The sequence below is a fragment of the Musca autumnalis genome, unplaced genomic scaffold (assembly GCF_047663935.1).
Source record: "Musca autumnalis isolate F117 unplaced genomic scaffold, ASM4766393v1 scaffold_4, whole genome shotgun sequence".
In the NCBI taxonomy this organism is placed as follows: Eukaryota; Metazoa; Arthropoda; class Insecta; order Diptera; family Muscidae; genus Musca; species Musca autumnalis.
Window position 1 is genome coordinate 172841186 of NW_027411977.1, and position 13469 is coordinate 172854654.

The following is a 13469-nucleotide window of genomic DNA, read 5'->3' on the forward strand; positions in this document are numbered from 1 at the left end:
TATCCCTGGCCCCCCCTGCGAAACATCCTCTGGTTCCAAACTTCTATTTTCTGGAGTTGGAATCTCTTAACACTTCAAACTAGGAATTGTGGTGCAGACATCAATAGCGACCATCAACTCTTAGTAGAAGTCTTTCGACTTAGGCCAGCTGCAATTAAAAGCACAAAAACAAAATACAATATCTACTGCCTGAAAAAACAGAGTATTGTCGAAGCATACAACACCGGATTAAGTACTCAACTAAACAACAGAGTCAGAAGTGATGGCTCATGGCAAGTGTACATACCGTCCTTGGACGCTCATAAATAGGAGAAAGCCCTGTATAACTGACACAATGTGAGAAGACCAAGAGCCAAGCTGCAGTGGCCCTGTATAAATATGGAGCCCCATCATTGTAGTGTCAATACTGCGATGCGAACAAGCATGTTTTCGTACGGGCAGGTCCTGCGCCGACTACCCTCCGCATTATTATCGAACAATCGAAGGAGTACAACGCCCAGCTCTGCCTAATATTCGTCGACTTTCAAAGAGCATTCGACACCATATCACGTAATGCACGCTTAATAGTATACCGGACAAAATAATACTCCTCATCAGGGAACTCTACAGGAATTCGTCATACCGCGTTTTTTTCTTAATACGTCAGAAAAATAAATACATCATTAATAGATCAGACGACATTTTGGGCAGCTTTCTAAGCCCTATACAAAACATGGCGTACTACAACAATAGTCGCAAACCAAAATTACGTATTTTCGACAGCAGCGTGAAATCAGTGTTGCTCATCAAAAAGGGTACCACACAGGCGAATCTGAAATAAATCGTTGCAGACGTATCCTTCACATATGTATATGGTCCAATGTAATATCAACAAATGAGCTGATATCGTGAAATCGGCAATGCAGTGGAATCTACAGGTTCACCAAAGACCAGATGTGTTAAAAGAGAATACGAAGCCCTCAACAAAACATGGAACCAGGAGATGCAGATCGACACTTACCATCTTTTTGTCGATTATAGAGTAGCCTTCGACAGCCACATACGTTCAAAGGTATTCCAAACAATGTTTGAATTTGTATTCCTTCCAATGCTCATTTGGCTTGGTAAGATGACATTACCCGACCCTCAGTTAAAATAAGAAAGAGTCTTTCCAAACAATTCAGTGCCAAACGAGGTTTCAAACAAGGGACATCCTTACGTGTGATTTGTTTAACATCCTGATGGAAAATGTCATACTAGAAGCAAACGTCAAAAGAAATAACACAATATACACCAATAGCCACATGTTACTTGCTCATGCTGAAGACATTGACATCATGGGTCGATCAGTAATAGTACGGCTACATTAGAGTTTTTTACCGGGTTAACCCACTTCATGAGGATTTATTTGACGTTTGCGCTATGGAATTGTCAATTGAAACCCAAACCCACTGGGTTATCCGGCTAAGTGTAACCGGGGTATAAGGGAAGTAACTGATACCTTTAAGAAGGTCGAAGGAGAATCTGCTAAAGTGGGTCTGGCAGTAAACGGCGGAAGGACAAAGTTGAGGGTATCGACGCGCAATGCGCCCATAGGACTCGGACCAACTGTGGAAATTGGCACCTACAATTTTGAGGTAGCTAAAGACTTCCTCTACCTCGGTACCGCCGCAATGCGTCCATAGAACTGGGATTAACTGTGGAAGTTGGCACCTAAAATTTTGAGTTAATTAAGACTTCATCTACCTTGGCACCGCCATTAGCACAACAAACAACATCTGTTGTGAAATAAGAAGAATATTATTGGCCAACAAATGCTAATTTGGCTTAAATAAGCAGTTTAATAACAGAGCCACCTCTCTTCAAAAAAAAATAACCCTTTACAGAAAACTGATAATACACATTGTGCTAACGTATGGTTCCGCAAACAGATAAGGTAGTGCTTGGTATGTTTGAGAGAATGATTCTTCGAAAGATCTAGGGCCCAATGTGCTTTGACGGTGAATATCGACGACGCATAGTGGTTCGGAATCGTTTTTTCCTGGTCAAAACTCTGTAACTTTTGAACGGATAGAGATATTTTCATAATTCTTTTTTGTTCGGCAGATAACAGTTTCAGCTTTCCGCCACATTAAAATCCAAATTAAGAACCAGATTCGGTCAAAGTTAAAAATTTAAGTTTTTTTCATATTTTCCTTAAAAATATGAGTGTTTTTGAGTTTTTCATATGTTCTTGGGTTTTCATAAAACTCTTACAACTCTTTTAAAAACTCGTATATTAAAAAAGTCCATTTGTGTTAAAAAGCTATAATTTATATGGGAAGCGGTATGGAAAAAACACAAACTTTTTTATTAAACGGGCGGAACGGGACTGGTACAAAAGTATATATTGACTGAAAGAGGGCACTCTCGGGCATCATTCTGCGAAAACGGAACTTTGTTCCAAGCTGTTCCCTAAAAGTTCTAGTCCACTAAACTTGTACCTGAGGAAAAATAAAAAGCTAACTTCGTGTAAACGCTACGGCAATTCAATAAAAATACTTTTAAAGGCAATAATTCTACCTACCTACCTATAAAAAACACAATGGACACAATATCTGTTGCAGTTTCTATTTCATTTTCCAGAAATTTGCAACAGTTACGTATTTTCAAAAATTGGGAAACATTTTTCGTGTTTTAGGAGCACGCCACGCCCACACCTACCAATATTTTAATCCAATTTTTTGCTTTCCTTAGTTTCAATGTGTTTACTATCGAATCTCATATAGAAACTAGCAATCCGTGACAACGAAAAATGGGGGTTTTGGTCAGGAAAATCGATTTCTGAACCACTGTGCGTCGTATGAACTACGGGTTATATCGGCTATACAACGACATCAGTATACGAAATGCAACGAGTTCGTTGGCTAAAAAGGCGTATTAATGACGGTAAACGCGAAGGCCAAAGCTTCATGAAGTAAACAAGTGGAAGACGGGATTGAAAAACACTGTATTCCAAATTGGAGAAGTTAAGCAACAAATAGCGAGGAATCGATATTTTTCTTAGTTCGACCTCTAGGTCAAATGTTCCGTTCGGGAATTAATGAATCATAATAGCTACGGTTTTATCCTCTCGATTCCCATTCATTTTATTGGTCTGCTGGAATCTTATTAACCAGAAGTTTGGTAGTAGTATCCTGTGCCCTTAATTATAATCAAACGCACCTAATCTCAGTAATAAACAATAAACATCTGCAAATTGGACATTTGTGATTATTGAAGTGTCTTCTGTTAGAATAGCCACAACTTCAATACTTTTTGCCCCAAAATTTAAAAACTCTGCCCTTTAAAAGGTAAAATATATCAAAAACATTGCGAATGATATCGTACATTTATCACGGCAACACATTTAGCACTTGGTAAAGATCAATTTTCTCTGATTATAACCATTTTATTATTATTCCATTATATTGCATTTTCTTATTATTGCTGAGTAAGAGTTGAGTAAGAACTCTTACTCTGCAATAATAGGAAAATACAATATAATGGAATAATAATGTTCTTTGGGAAAATCTGCATTCTTCGTTTTAAATATACAATTACATTAAATTATTATATTTGCTTTGCGTGTTGTTCTTTTTGTTTGTTTTTGTTTCATATAAATAACGACAATATTTACTAACCTGCTCAACAATGGAGGCTAGACGGCCAAGGGCAAGACCATGATTATCTTCACGGGTGATAACAGCACTTCCAAGTTTTACAACAAGACGCCGGGCATATTTCAATTGACTTCTTTCTGTGAATGTGGGTTGTTTCCGTTCAAGACTTAGACGTTTTTCTGGTGTCGTAATCTAATAAACAAGACAAACATAAAGTAAGTGATTTTTAGAAAGAAAAAAAGAAAAATAACACAACATGTTTGAGGTCGTATAATTTAATCAAAAATAAAACATCTCAATGAATTTCATATTCACATGGCAAAATGCTCTAAAATAAAAATTATTATGAAATACATATATCGCTCATTTACTCAAAGAGTGGCACATCACAAAAAATCATGTTTCGAGAAAATTACGTTTTAAGTTGCCGATTAAAACTTGACTTGCCAATTTAAAATGATTATTACACAAAGAAAAACTACCTTAAGAGTTACCCAGACATCAATGTTAAATTTCTGTGTAAGATCCATTATGATTTGGAGTGTTTTACTTCTAAATAAACTCAAAAACTTTATAGTTCACTTATGACAAACAGCTAGAAAATAACATGTAACTGGTTGAGTTTAGAGATATCAACATGAAAATTTGACACGAAATAAAGTAGAAGTCGGAGAAAAAATAGTAATTGCTAACTCAAAAAAGGATCTTTTTGAACTATGCCACTCTTTGTGTAAGTGAGCGATATATTAGTATGAATTTATGTACATATGTATGTATGCATTTCTTCATGAGTTAAAAGTAACATGGTTTGTGTTGTTATTATGTACATATATATGGTAAGAAACAAAAAATGTTTCATCCCTGCAGAATTCGCCAACTGTTAACATATTCAATATTCTTTTAAATGATGTGTTTTAGGAGAGATCCCACAATTTCGACCATTAAAATTAATTTACGTGAATGCTGTGTTGGCATCAATGTAGAAAAATGGCTACAAATTGGTTGAAGCCAACAAGTTTTTTTCTGTTCCCTTCCGATTTCTGGCTTAAGCTTTCATTTTATAGACCTATGCCCAATGAAAGATAGACAGAGCACTCCACCTAAAATTGATGCTGACATTTTAAAGATGGAATTTCGGGGTTTTTTGAATTTTTTTAATAATCCGGACGCCCAACAATATAATGTTCAAAACTCATAATAGGCTTATAGAACTCGTGATTTTACGTCGTCTAATGTATATCTCATGAGTGTGCTCCAATTAGTAGGATACTTTACTACTAATTGAAGTCTAAAGGCCAAAATTTGATGCGTGAATTTTCCTTAAAAACGTATTTTTCGCTTTAAAAATTTACAAGTGTCATTCAATTTCTTTTGAACACCGCGTGAATTTAGTTTTATTACGCGACGGATCTAATGAGCCCTTCCTTCAAATCCATGCAATAAATCCGCTGATATAGATACCTTGGAAATAGGAAAATAAGCAAAAATATTTTTTGACAAATCCGCGTACTAAACCGCGATTTTCTTTAAAATTTTTTACATAAATGTTTACGAAAACACGTGTCATAAATTACAGAGATACGGGAGTAATATGGATCTTTTACGTAAAATAAAATGTGGAGGTACATCCGCGGTTCTTAAATTATTTATTGGAAATAAGTGTATATTGACGTACTATTGATGGTCGCTAGTGAACAGGATGCATCAAAATCGTATGCACATTGCGCGACTTTTACCCACTTTAAGGTTTTTGGTATTAGTAGATGCAACTGACGGCACACAATATCCGCTGAGTGAAACATCGAAATATGCATAGGTATTGCAAGAGATTGATTCCCTGTATCGAAAATCGGATGCGCATCAACCGACATTAACTAATTCGCGAATAACAAGCAGTTTAATTTTAATATTTTTTGAAAGATTCAATATTATTTCAATATTATTCTTAATTTCCTATCTCTAGAGTTATCGCAGTAAGCAGTTAAGCTCTCGCGATGGTAAACCATAGTTCTTGATGAAGTTTTAGCAGTATACATTTATAATTGTATGTGATTTTTAGGAGATCTCCCAAATATTTTTTCTGGTTTTTCTAATCGAACCAAAACATATATTTGGAATAATATTTTGGTATATTATGAAGTTTATAAAGTCAATGTTTATAATTTTGATTTCATATTTTATTACGCTTTGTCTAGATTCTGTGCGTATTTATACCCTATACCACAATGTGGAAAAGGGTATAATAAGTTTGTTTTCCCAAAAATTCATGTAACGCCGCGAAATATTCGTCGTAGACCCCTCATGTGGTATACCAAACTTCATATCTCGACGAGATAAAGCGATTTAGCGATGTGTGTCCGTCCGTCCGTCCGTCCGTCTGTCCGTCCATTAAAAATTGTAATCAAGCTAGAGGCCGCAATTATGGACCGATTGTCACGAAATTTAGTATGGAGGTCGGGTTTGGACCAGAATAGAACTGATTAGTTTTTGGCGATGATCGTGAAATGTTAAAGGGATGAAATGGACCAAAAACAAAATTTTTGCTCGATTTTGTAGCCGCTCTGTAGGTCGCAATAATAGTCCGATCGGCGCGAAATTTTAAACGTAGTTTTGGTTTGAGATGAAGAAGTAGCGTGCAAGTCAACGGTATGATCGGATAATATTTAGCGCGTTAAATTGATCAAAACTTTTGTGTGAAAATTGGTAAAATTTCTAATGCACATCTTATAACAGCTAGCCCGGAAAGCTAGTGCACAGGGATAGTGGTATAGGGTATCACATGGTCGGCCCCGTCCGACTATAGTCTGTTCTTACTTGTTTTAATTTATTTTTAAGAGGTTTATACGGACTCTGAGGTAGTATTATATACATTTGCTCCCAGATTTTTAAAATTTTTTTGTTTTTCCGCGAAAATAAAAAAAAAAAATAGAAATTATGGTGCATCTACTGATTTATGTCAAATGCTGTTACTGGTATATGCATATATTTTCTCAATACAACAAATAAGAAATATTAAAATATTTTTTCTTTATAAGAGAATAAAAACCGCCAAAAACGTTTACGCGCATCGGCCAATTTTGTGATCGCGAACAGATTTGAAACCAAAAATGTTTCCTTAACCTTATAACAAAAATCGTAGATGTGCTCGTAAAAAAAATTAATTTTTTAATGGATTTGTAAAGCAAATTTGGTTTTTACCATATATTCGTATGTATGTATGTAACAGAGAAATTAATTTAAGAGAAAACAAGTAAAAAAGCATTAAGTTCGAACTTTTCATACCCTCCACCATAAAATATTCATTCCTGTCCCCAACTTTAAGTGAGTACGTTAAAATGTCAGATAATGTACATAAAATGCTTCATTCGGGAGGCCCTTTTTTATGGTGCCTATATCTAACTGTTGACAATTTTTGGTGGGCTAGAAATTGGGAGGTACTGTTATATAGGGGTTATAATAAAACATGGGCCTATGTTGACAGTTTTTGATGGGAGCCTTTAATGTCAAATAACTCCTAATTCGGTTAAAAAATTTAGCTAGAATCCTCAAAATATCGAAAATCGGTACATAACGTGGGAACTTCAAATGTCATTAACAGCTAGTTCGGAGGTATCTAAATTGTTGATGCAGATGTGTGGTGACCACTACAACCTTCAAATGTCAAATTACAGTTAGTTCTGTTAAAAATTGTAGCTAAAATTGCCAAATTACTGAAAATTGGGAGGTACCGTTACATGGGAGCTATATCCGAACATGGACCTATGTTGACAAGTTTTGATGGAGAGGTGTTGTGAACACTAAGAACTTCAAATGTCAAGTTACTGCTTGTTCGGTTTAATATTGTAGCTAAAATCATCAAATTACTGAAAATCGGGAGGTACCGTTATATGGGGGCTTTCTTGACAATTTTTGGTGGAGAGGTGTGGTGACCACTAAGAATTTCAAATGTCAAATGTTCAAATTACAGATAATTCGGTTAAAACTTGTTGGTAAAATTCTCAAAATACCTGAAATCGGGCGGTAACGTTATATGGGGGCTATTCCAAAACATGGACCTATGTCCACTCGTTATATAAGTTTATTGACATTTAAGAACCCTAAATGTCAATTGATAGCTAAATCGGTCTGAAAATGTAGATAAAAACGTCAAAATGCCGTAAATCGTGCGTACCGTTATATGGGGGCTATGCCAAAACTTGGACCTAGGTCCACAACTTTTGTTATATAAGTTTAGTTACACTTAAGAACCCTAAATGTCAAATTATAGCTCTATCGGTCTGAAAATGTAGCTGAAAACGTCAAAATACCGTAAATCGGGGGGTACCGTTATATGGGGGCTATACCAAAACGTGGACCTATGTCCACAAGTTTTGTCACATAAGTTTATTGACATTTAAGAACTTCAAATGTCAAATTATAGCTAAATCGGTCTGAAAATGTAGCTAAACCCGTCAAAATACCGTAAATCGGGGGGTACCGTTATATGGGGGCTATACCAATACGTGGACCTCTGTCCACAACTTTTGTTATATAAGTATATTGACCTTTAGGAACCCTAAATGTCAAATTATAGCTAAATCGGTCTGAAAATGTAGCTAAACCCGTCAAAATACCGTACATCGGGGGGTACCGTTATATGGGAGCTATACCAATACGTGGACCTATGTCCACAACTTTTGTTATATAAGTTTATTGACTTTTAAGAACCCCAAATGTCAAATTATAGCTGCATCGGTCTGAAAATGTAGCTAAAAACGTCAAAATACCGCAAATCGGAGGGTACCGTTATATGGGGGCTATACCAAAACGTGGACCTATTTCCACAACTTCTAATTTATAAGTTTATTAACACTTAAGAACCCTAAATGTCAAATTATAGCTACATCGGTCTGATAATGTAGCTAAAAACATCAAAATACCGTATATCGGGGGGTACCGTTATATGGGGGCTATACCAAAACGTGGACCTATGTCCACAACTTTTGTTATACAAGTTTATTAATACTTAAGAACCCTAAATTTTAAATTATAGATAAATCGGTCTAAAAATGTAGCTAAAAACGTCAAAATACCGCAAATCGGAGGGTACCGTTATATGGGGGCTATACCAAAACGTGGACCTATGTCCACAACTTCTAATTTATAAGTTTATTAACACTTAAGAACCCTAAATGTCAAATTATAGCTACATCGGTCTGATAATGTAGCTAAAAACATCAAAATACCGTATATCGGGGGGTACCGTTATATGGGGGCTATACCAAAACGTGGACCTATGTCCACAACTTTTGTTATACAAGTTTATTAATACTTAAGAACCCTAAATTTTAAATTATAGATAAATCGGTCTAAAAATGTAGCTAAAAACGTCAAAATACCGCAAATCGGGGGGTACCGTTATATGGGGGCTATACCAAAACGTGGACCTATGTCCACAACTTTTGTTATATAAGTTTATTGATACTTAAGAACCGTAAATGTCAAATTATAGCCAAGTCGGTCTGAAAATGTAGCTAAAAACGTCAAAATACCGTAAATCGGGGGGCACCGTTATATGGGGGCTATACCAAAACGTGGACCGATATAGCCCATCATCGAACTTGACCTGCCTGCAAACAAAAGACGCATTTTCCCAAAATTTCAGCGTCCTATCTCTATTTTTGTGGATGCTAGAGTGATTACCACAGACGGACGGACGGACGGACGTGCTCAGATCGGCTTAGAATTTTACCCTGATCAAGAATATATATACTTAATGGGGTCGCAAATGAGTATTTCAATGTGTTACAAACGGAAAAACAAACTTAATATACCCTCCATACTATGGTGGAGGGTATAAAAAAGCATTAAGTTCGGCCGGGCCGAACTTTTCATACCCTCCACCATAAAATATTCATTCCTGTCCCCAACTTTAAGTGAGTACGTTAAAATGTCAGATAATGTACATAAAATGCTTCGTTCGGGAGGCCCTTTTTTATGGTGCCTATATCTAACTGTTGACAATTTTTGGTGGGCTAGAAATTGGGAGGTACTGTTATATAGGGGTTATAATAAAACATGGGCCTATGTTGACAGTTTTTGATGGGAGCCTTTAATGTCAAATAACTCCTAATTCGGTTAAAAAATTTAGCTAGAATCCTCAAAATATCGAAAATCGGTACATAACGTGGGAACTTCAAATGTCATTAACAGCTAGTTCGGAGGTATCTAAATTGTTGATGCAGATGTGTGGTGACCACTACAACCTTCAAATGTCAAATTACAGTTAGTTCTGTTAAAAATTGTAGCTAAAATTGCCAAATTACTGAAAATTGGGAGGTACCGTTACATGGGAGCTATATCCGAACGTGGACCTATGTTGACAAGTTTTGATGGAGAGGTGTTGTGACCACTAAGAACTTCAAATGTCAAGTTACTGCTTGTTCGGTTTAATATTGTAGCTAAAATCATCAAATTACTGAAAATCGGGAGGTACCGTTATATGGGGGCTTTCTTGACAATTTTTGGTGGAGAGGTGTGGTGACCACTAAGAATTTCAAATGTCAAATGTTCAAATTACAGATAATTCGGTTAAAACTTGTTGGTAAAATTCTCAAAATACCTGAAATCGGGCGGTAACGTTATATGGGGGCTATTCCAAAACATGGACCTATGTCCACTCGTTATATAAGTTTATTGACATTTAAGAACCCTAAATGTCAATTGATAGCTAAATCGGTCTGAAAATGTAGATAAAAACGTCAAAATGCCGTAAATCGGGGGTACCGTTATATGGGGGCTATGCCAAAACTTGGACCTAGGTCCACAACTTTTGTTATATAAGTTTAGTTACACTCAAGAACCCTAAATGTCAAATTATAGCTCTATCGGTCTGAAAATGTAGCTGAAAACGTCAAAATACCGTAAATCGGGGGGTACCGTTATATGGGGGCTATACCAAAACGTGGACCTATGTCCACAAGTTTTGTCACATAAGTTTATTGACATTTAAGAACTTCAAATGTCAAATTATAGCTAAATCGGTCTGAAAATGTAGCTAAACCCGTCAAAATACCGTAAATCGGGGGTACCGTTATATGGGGGCTATACCAATACGTGGACCTCTGTCCACAACTTTTGTTATATAAGTCTATTGACCTTTAGCAACCCTAAATGTCAAATTATAGCTAAATCGGTCTGAAAATGTAGCTAAACCCGTCAAAATACCGTAAATCGGGGGGTACCGTTATATGGGAGCTATACCAATACGTGGACCTATGTCCACAACTTTTGTTATATAAGTTTATTGACTTTTAAGAACCCTAAATGTCAAATTATAGCTACATCGGTCTGAAAATGTAGCTAAAAACGTCAAAATACCGCAAATCGGGGGGTACCGTTATATGGGGGCTATACCAAAACGTGGACCTATGCCCACAACTTCTAATTTATAAGTTTATTAACACTTAAGAACCCTAAATGTCAAATTATAGCTACATCGGTCTGATAATGTAGCTAAAAACATCAAAATACCGTATATCGGGGGGTACCGTTATATGGGGGCTATACCAAAACGTGGACCTATGTCCACAACTTTTGTTATACAAGTTTATTAATACTTAAGAACCCTAAATTTCAAATTATAGATAAATCGGTCTAAAAATGTAGCTAAAAACGTCAAAATACCGCAAATCGGGGGGTACCGTTATATGGGGGCTATACCAAAACGTGGACCTATGTCCACAACTTTTGTTATATAAGTTTATTGATACTTAAGAACCGTAAATGTCAAATTATAGCCAAGTCGGTCTGAAAATGTAGCTAAAAACGTCAAAATACCGTAAATCGGGGGGCACCGTTATATGGGGGCTATACCAAAACGTGGACCGATATAGCCCATCATCGAACTTGACCTGCCTGCAAACAAAAGACGCATTTTCCCAAAATTTCAGCGTCCTATCTCTATTTTTGTGGATGCTAGAGTGATTACCACAGACGGACGGACGGACGTGCTCAGATCGACTTAGAATTTTACCCTGATCAAGAATATATATATACTTTATGGGGTCGCAAATGAGTATTTCAATGCGTTACAAACGGAAAAACAAACTTAATATACCCTCCATACTATGGTGGAGGGTATAACAAGTAAGGGAAAGGGGCGGACCATGTGAAACCCTACACCACTAACTATGGGCTCTAGCTTTCCACGGAATTTATTTTATATGATTGCGACACGTTATGTTATTGATAAAATTAATAAATATTTTTGCATCATTTATTATTTATATAATTTGCATCAATCGTGTTCGAAATTTGTCTGAATATGCCCCCCAGAATTTAAAATTTGGACCAAACATGTGGAATTTTTTCCCACAATGGTCAAATTCTCCTGCTAATACTATCCGAACATTTTGAAAAATTATTGGCTTTTCCATGACCAAACCTCTAAATTCGTGCAAAAATTTATCAGTATTATAATATAACTGTGACTTCTAACTGTAACTATGTTTTCTGACCACGTACATCAGCATAATTGGCATCAATGCAAAGGTCAAGAATTCCTCTTCTAAACATAAGTTACGGGGCTGGAACATATCCTCCAGGAATAAAGATATATGTACTAAAAATTTCACCAATTTTCACACAAAAGCTTTGGTCCATTTTACCTGCTAAATATTTTCTCATCACCCTGTTAAATTGCAAACTTCTACTTTATCGTAAACTCAAACCTTACATAAATTTCGCGTCGATGAGACCGTATATAGCCGCTACAAAATTGGATAAAATGTTGTTTTTGGTCCACTTCACTCCCTTAATATTTCACAATCAACCAAAAACGAATCGTTTCTATTCTGGTGGGGGAACTCAACCTCCATACAAAATTTCGTAATAAACGGACTGACACACATATCGAAATCGCTTTAACTCGTCGAGATATGAATTTTTGGTATACCACATAATTGGTCTACGACGAATATTTCGCAGTGTTACATACATTTTCGGAAAAACAAACTTATAATACCCTTTCCACATTGTGGTGTAGGGTATAATAATGTTATCCAAAATATTGTTTAAGCGCCTAATTGTTGCCATATAAACATGTGAAAGTTTTTTAATAGTCTGGCTTAATCCCATTGTTGTTGTTTTAATATTTTAAACAAATGTATTTATCGCCAAGGAGTAATGCAGAGAAGACTATAGTTTCGATTCTTGCCACAATTCCCTTGTTTTTGTATTGTTTACGGATAATCTCCGCCGAAGTTATTTTTTTCAATAACTTCTTCAACAAATAACTTTTTATACCAAAACATCAATCGTCGGCTTGAAATATAAGACTCACCAAAGAAGAAAATCTTAATGAGAAGTTTTTCCTATGCAATCTCATACAACCTTATACTGTCCTAGCAACCCCAGCTACCCAATAAAAACGTTCTAAATGTGAAAACTATTTTTTTTAATATAGAAATAAATATTGAAAATTATTGTTTTTGGTAAATGTAGTTTGTTAAATTCGTTTCTAACGATGAAAAACAATAAGAATTCAAAACCCAATAAAAACGTCCTAAATGTGAAAACTATTTTTTTAATATAGAAATAAATATTGAAAATTATTGTTTTTGGTAAATGTAGTTTGTTAAATTCGTTTCTAACGATGAAAAACAAAAAGAATTCAAAACCTCAAAATTTTTAATTCTAACCTCAACTTAAACATAACAAACATTATATAAGCAAAACGTGGATAGTAGATTTTACAATATTTTTTAAGTATTTATTTTAATATTTGTTGTGCATAAAGTAAGCTTACAGTTTACTACATTTTGTGCCTTTAATAAATCCCCCTAAGAAGCAAAGAACCACCGAGTTTAC

The 13469-nt window shown here is 35.6% G+C and overlaps 1 protein-coding gene across 2 annotated transcripts in view; it reads right to left on the reverse strand.

Annotated features, from left to right (window-relative positions):
• Nucleotides 1–13469, reverse strand: part of P5CS (Delta[1]-pyrroline-5-carboxylate synthase) — a 268880-nt gene that overhangs the window by 174099 nt on the left and 81312 nt on the right. For both annotated transcript variants that reach the window (XR_012412190.1, XM_073980203.1), the window contains exon 2: nt 3642–3812. Coding sequence is in view for 1 of the 2 variants with exons in the window: in XM_073980203.1 (XP_073836304.1) it covers nt 3642–3812 (171 nt within the window). In the remaining variant the exon portion in view is untranslated. The remainder of the gene's footprint in view (nt 1–3641; nt 3813–13469) is intronic.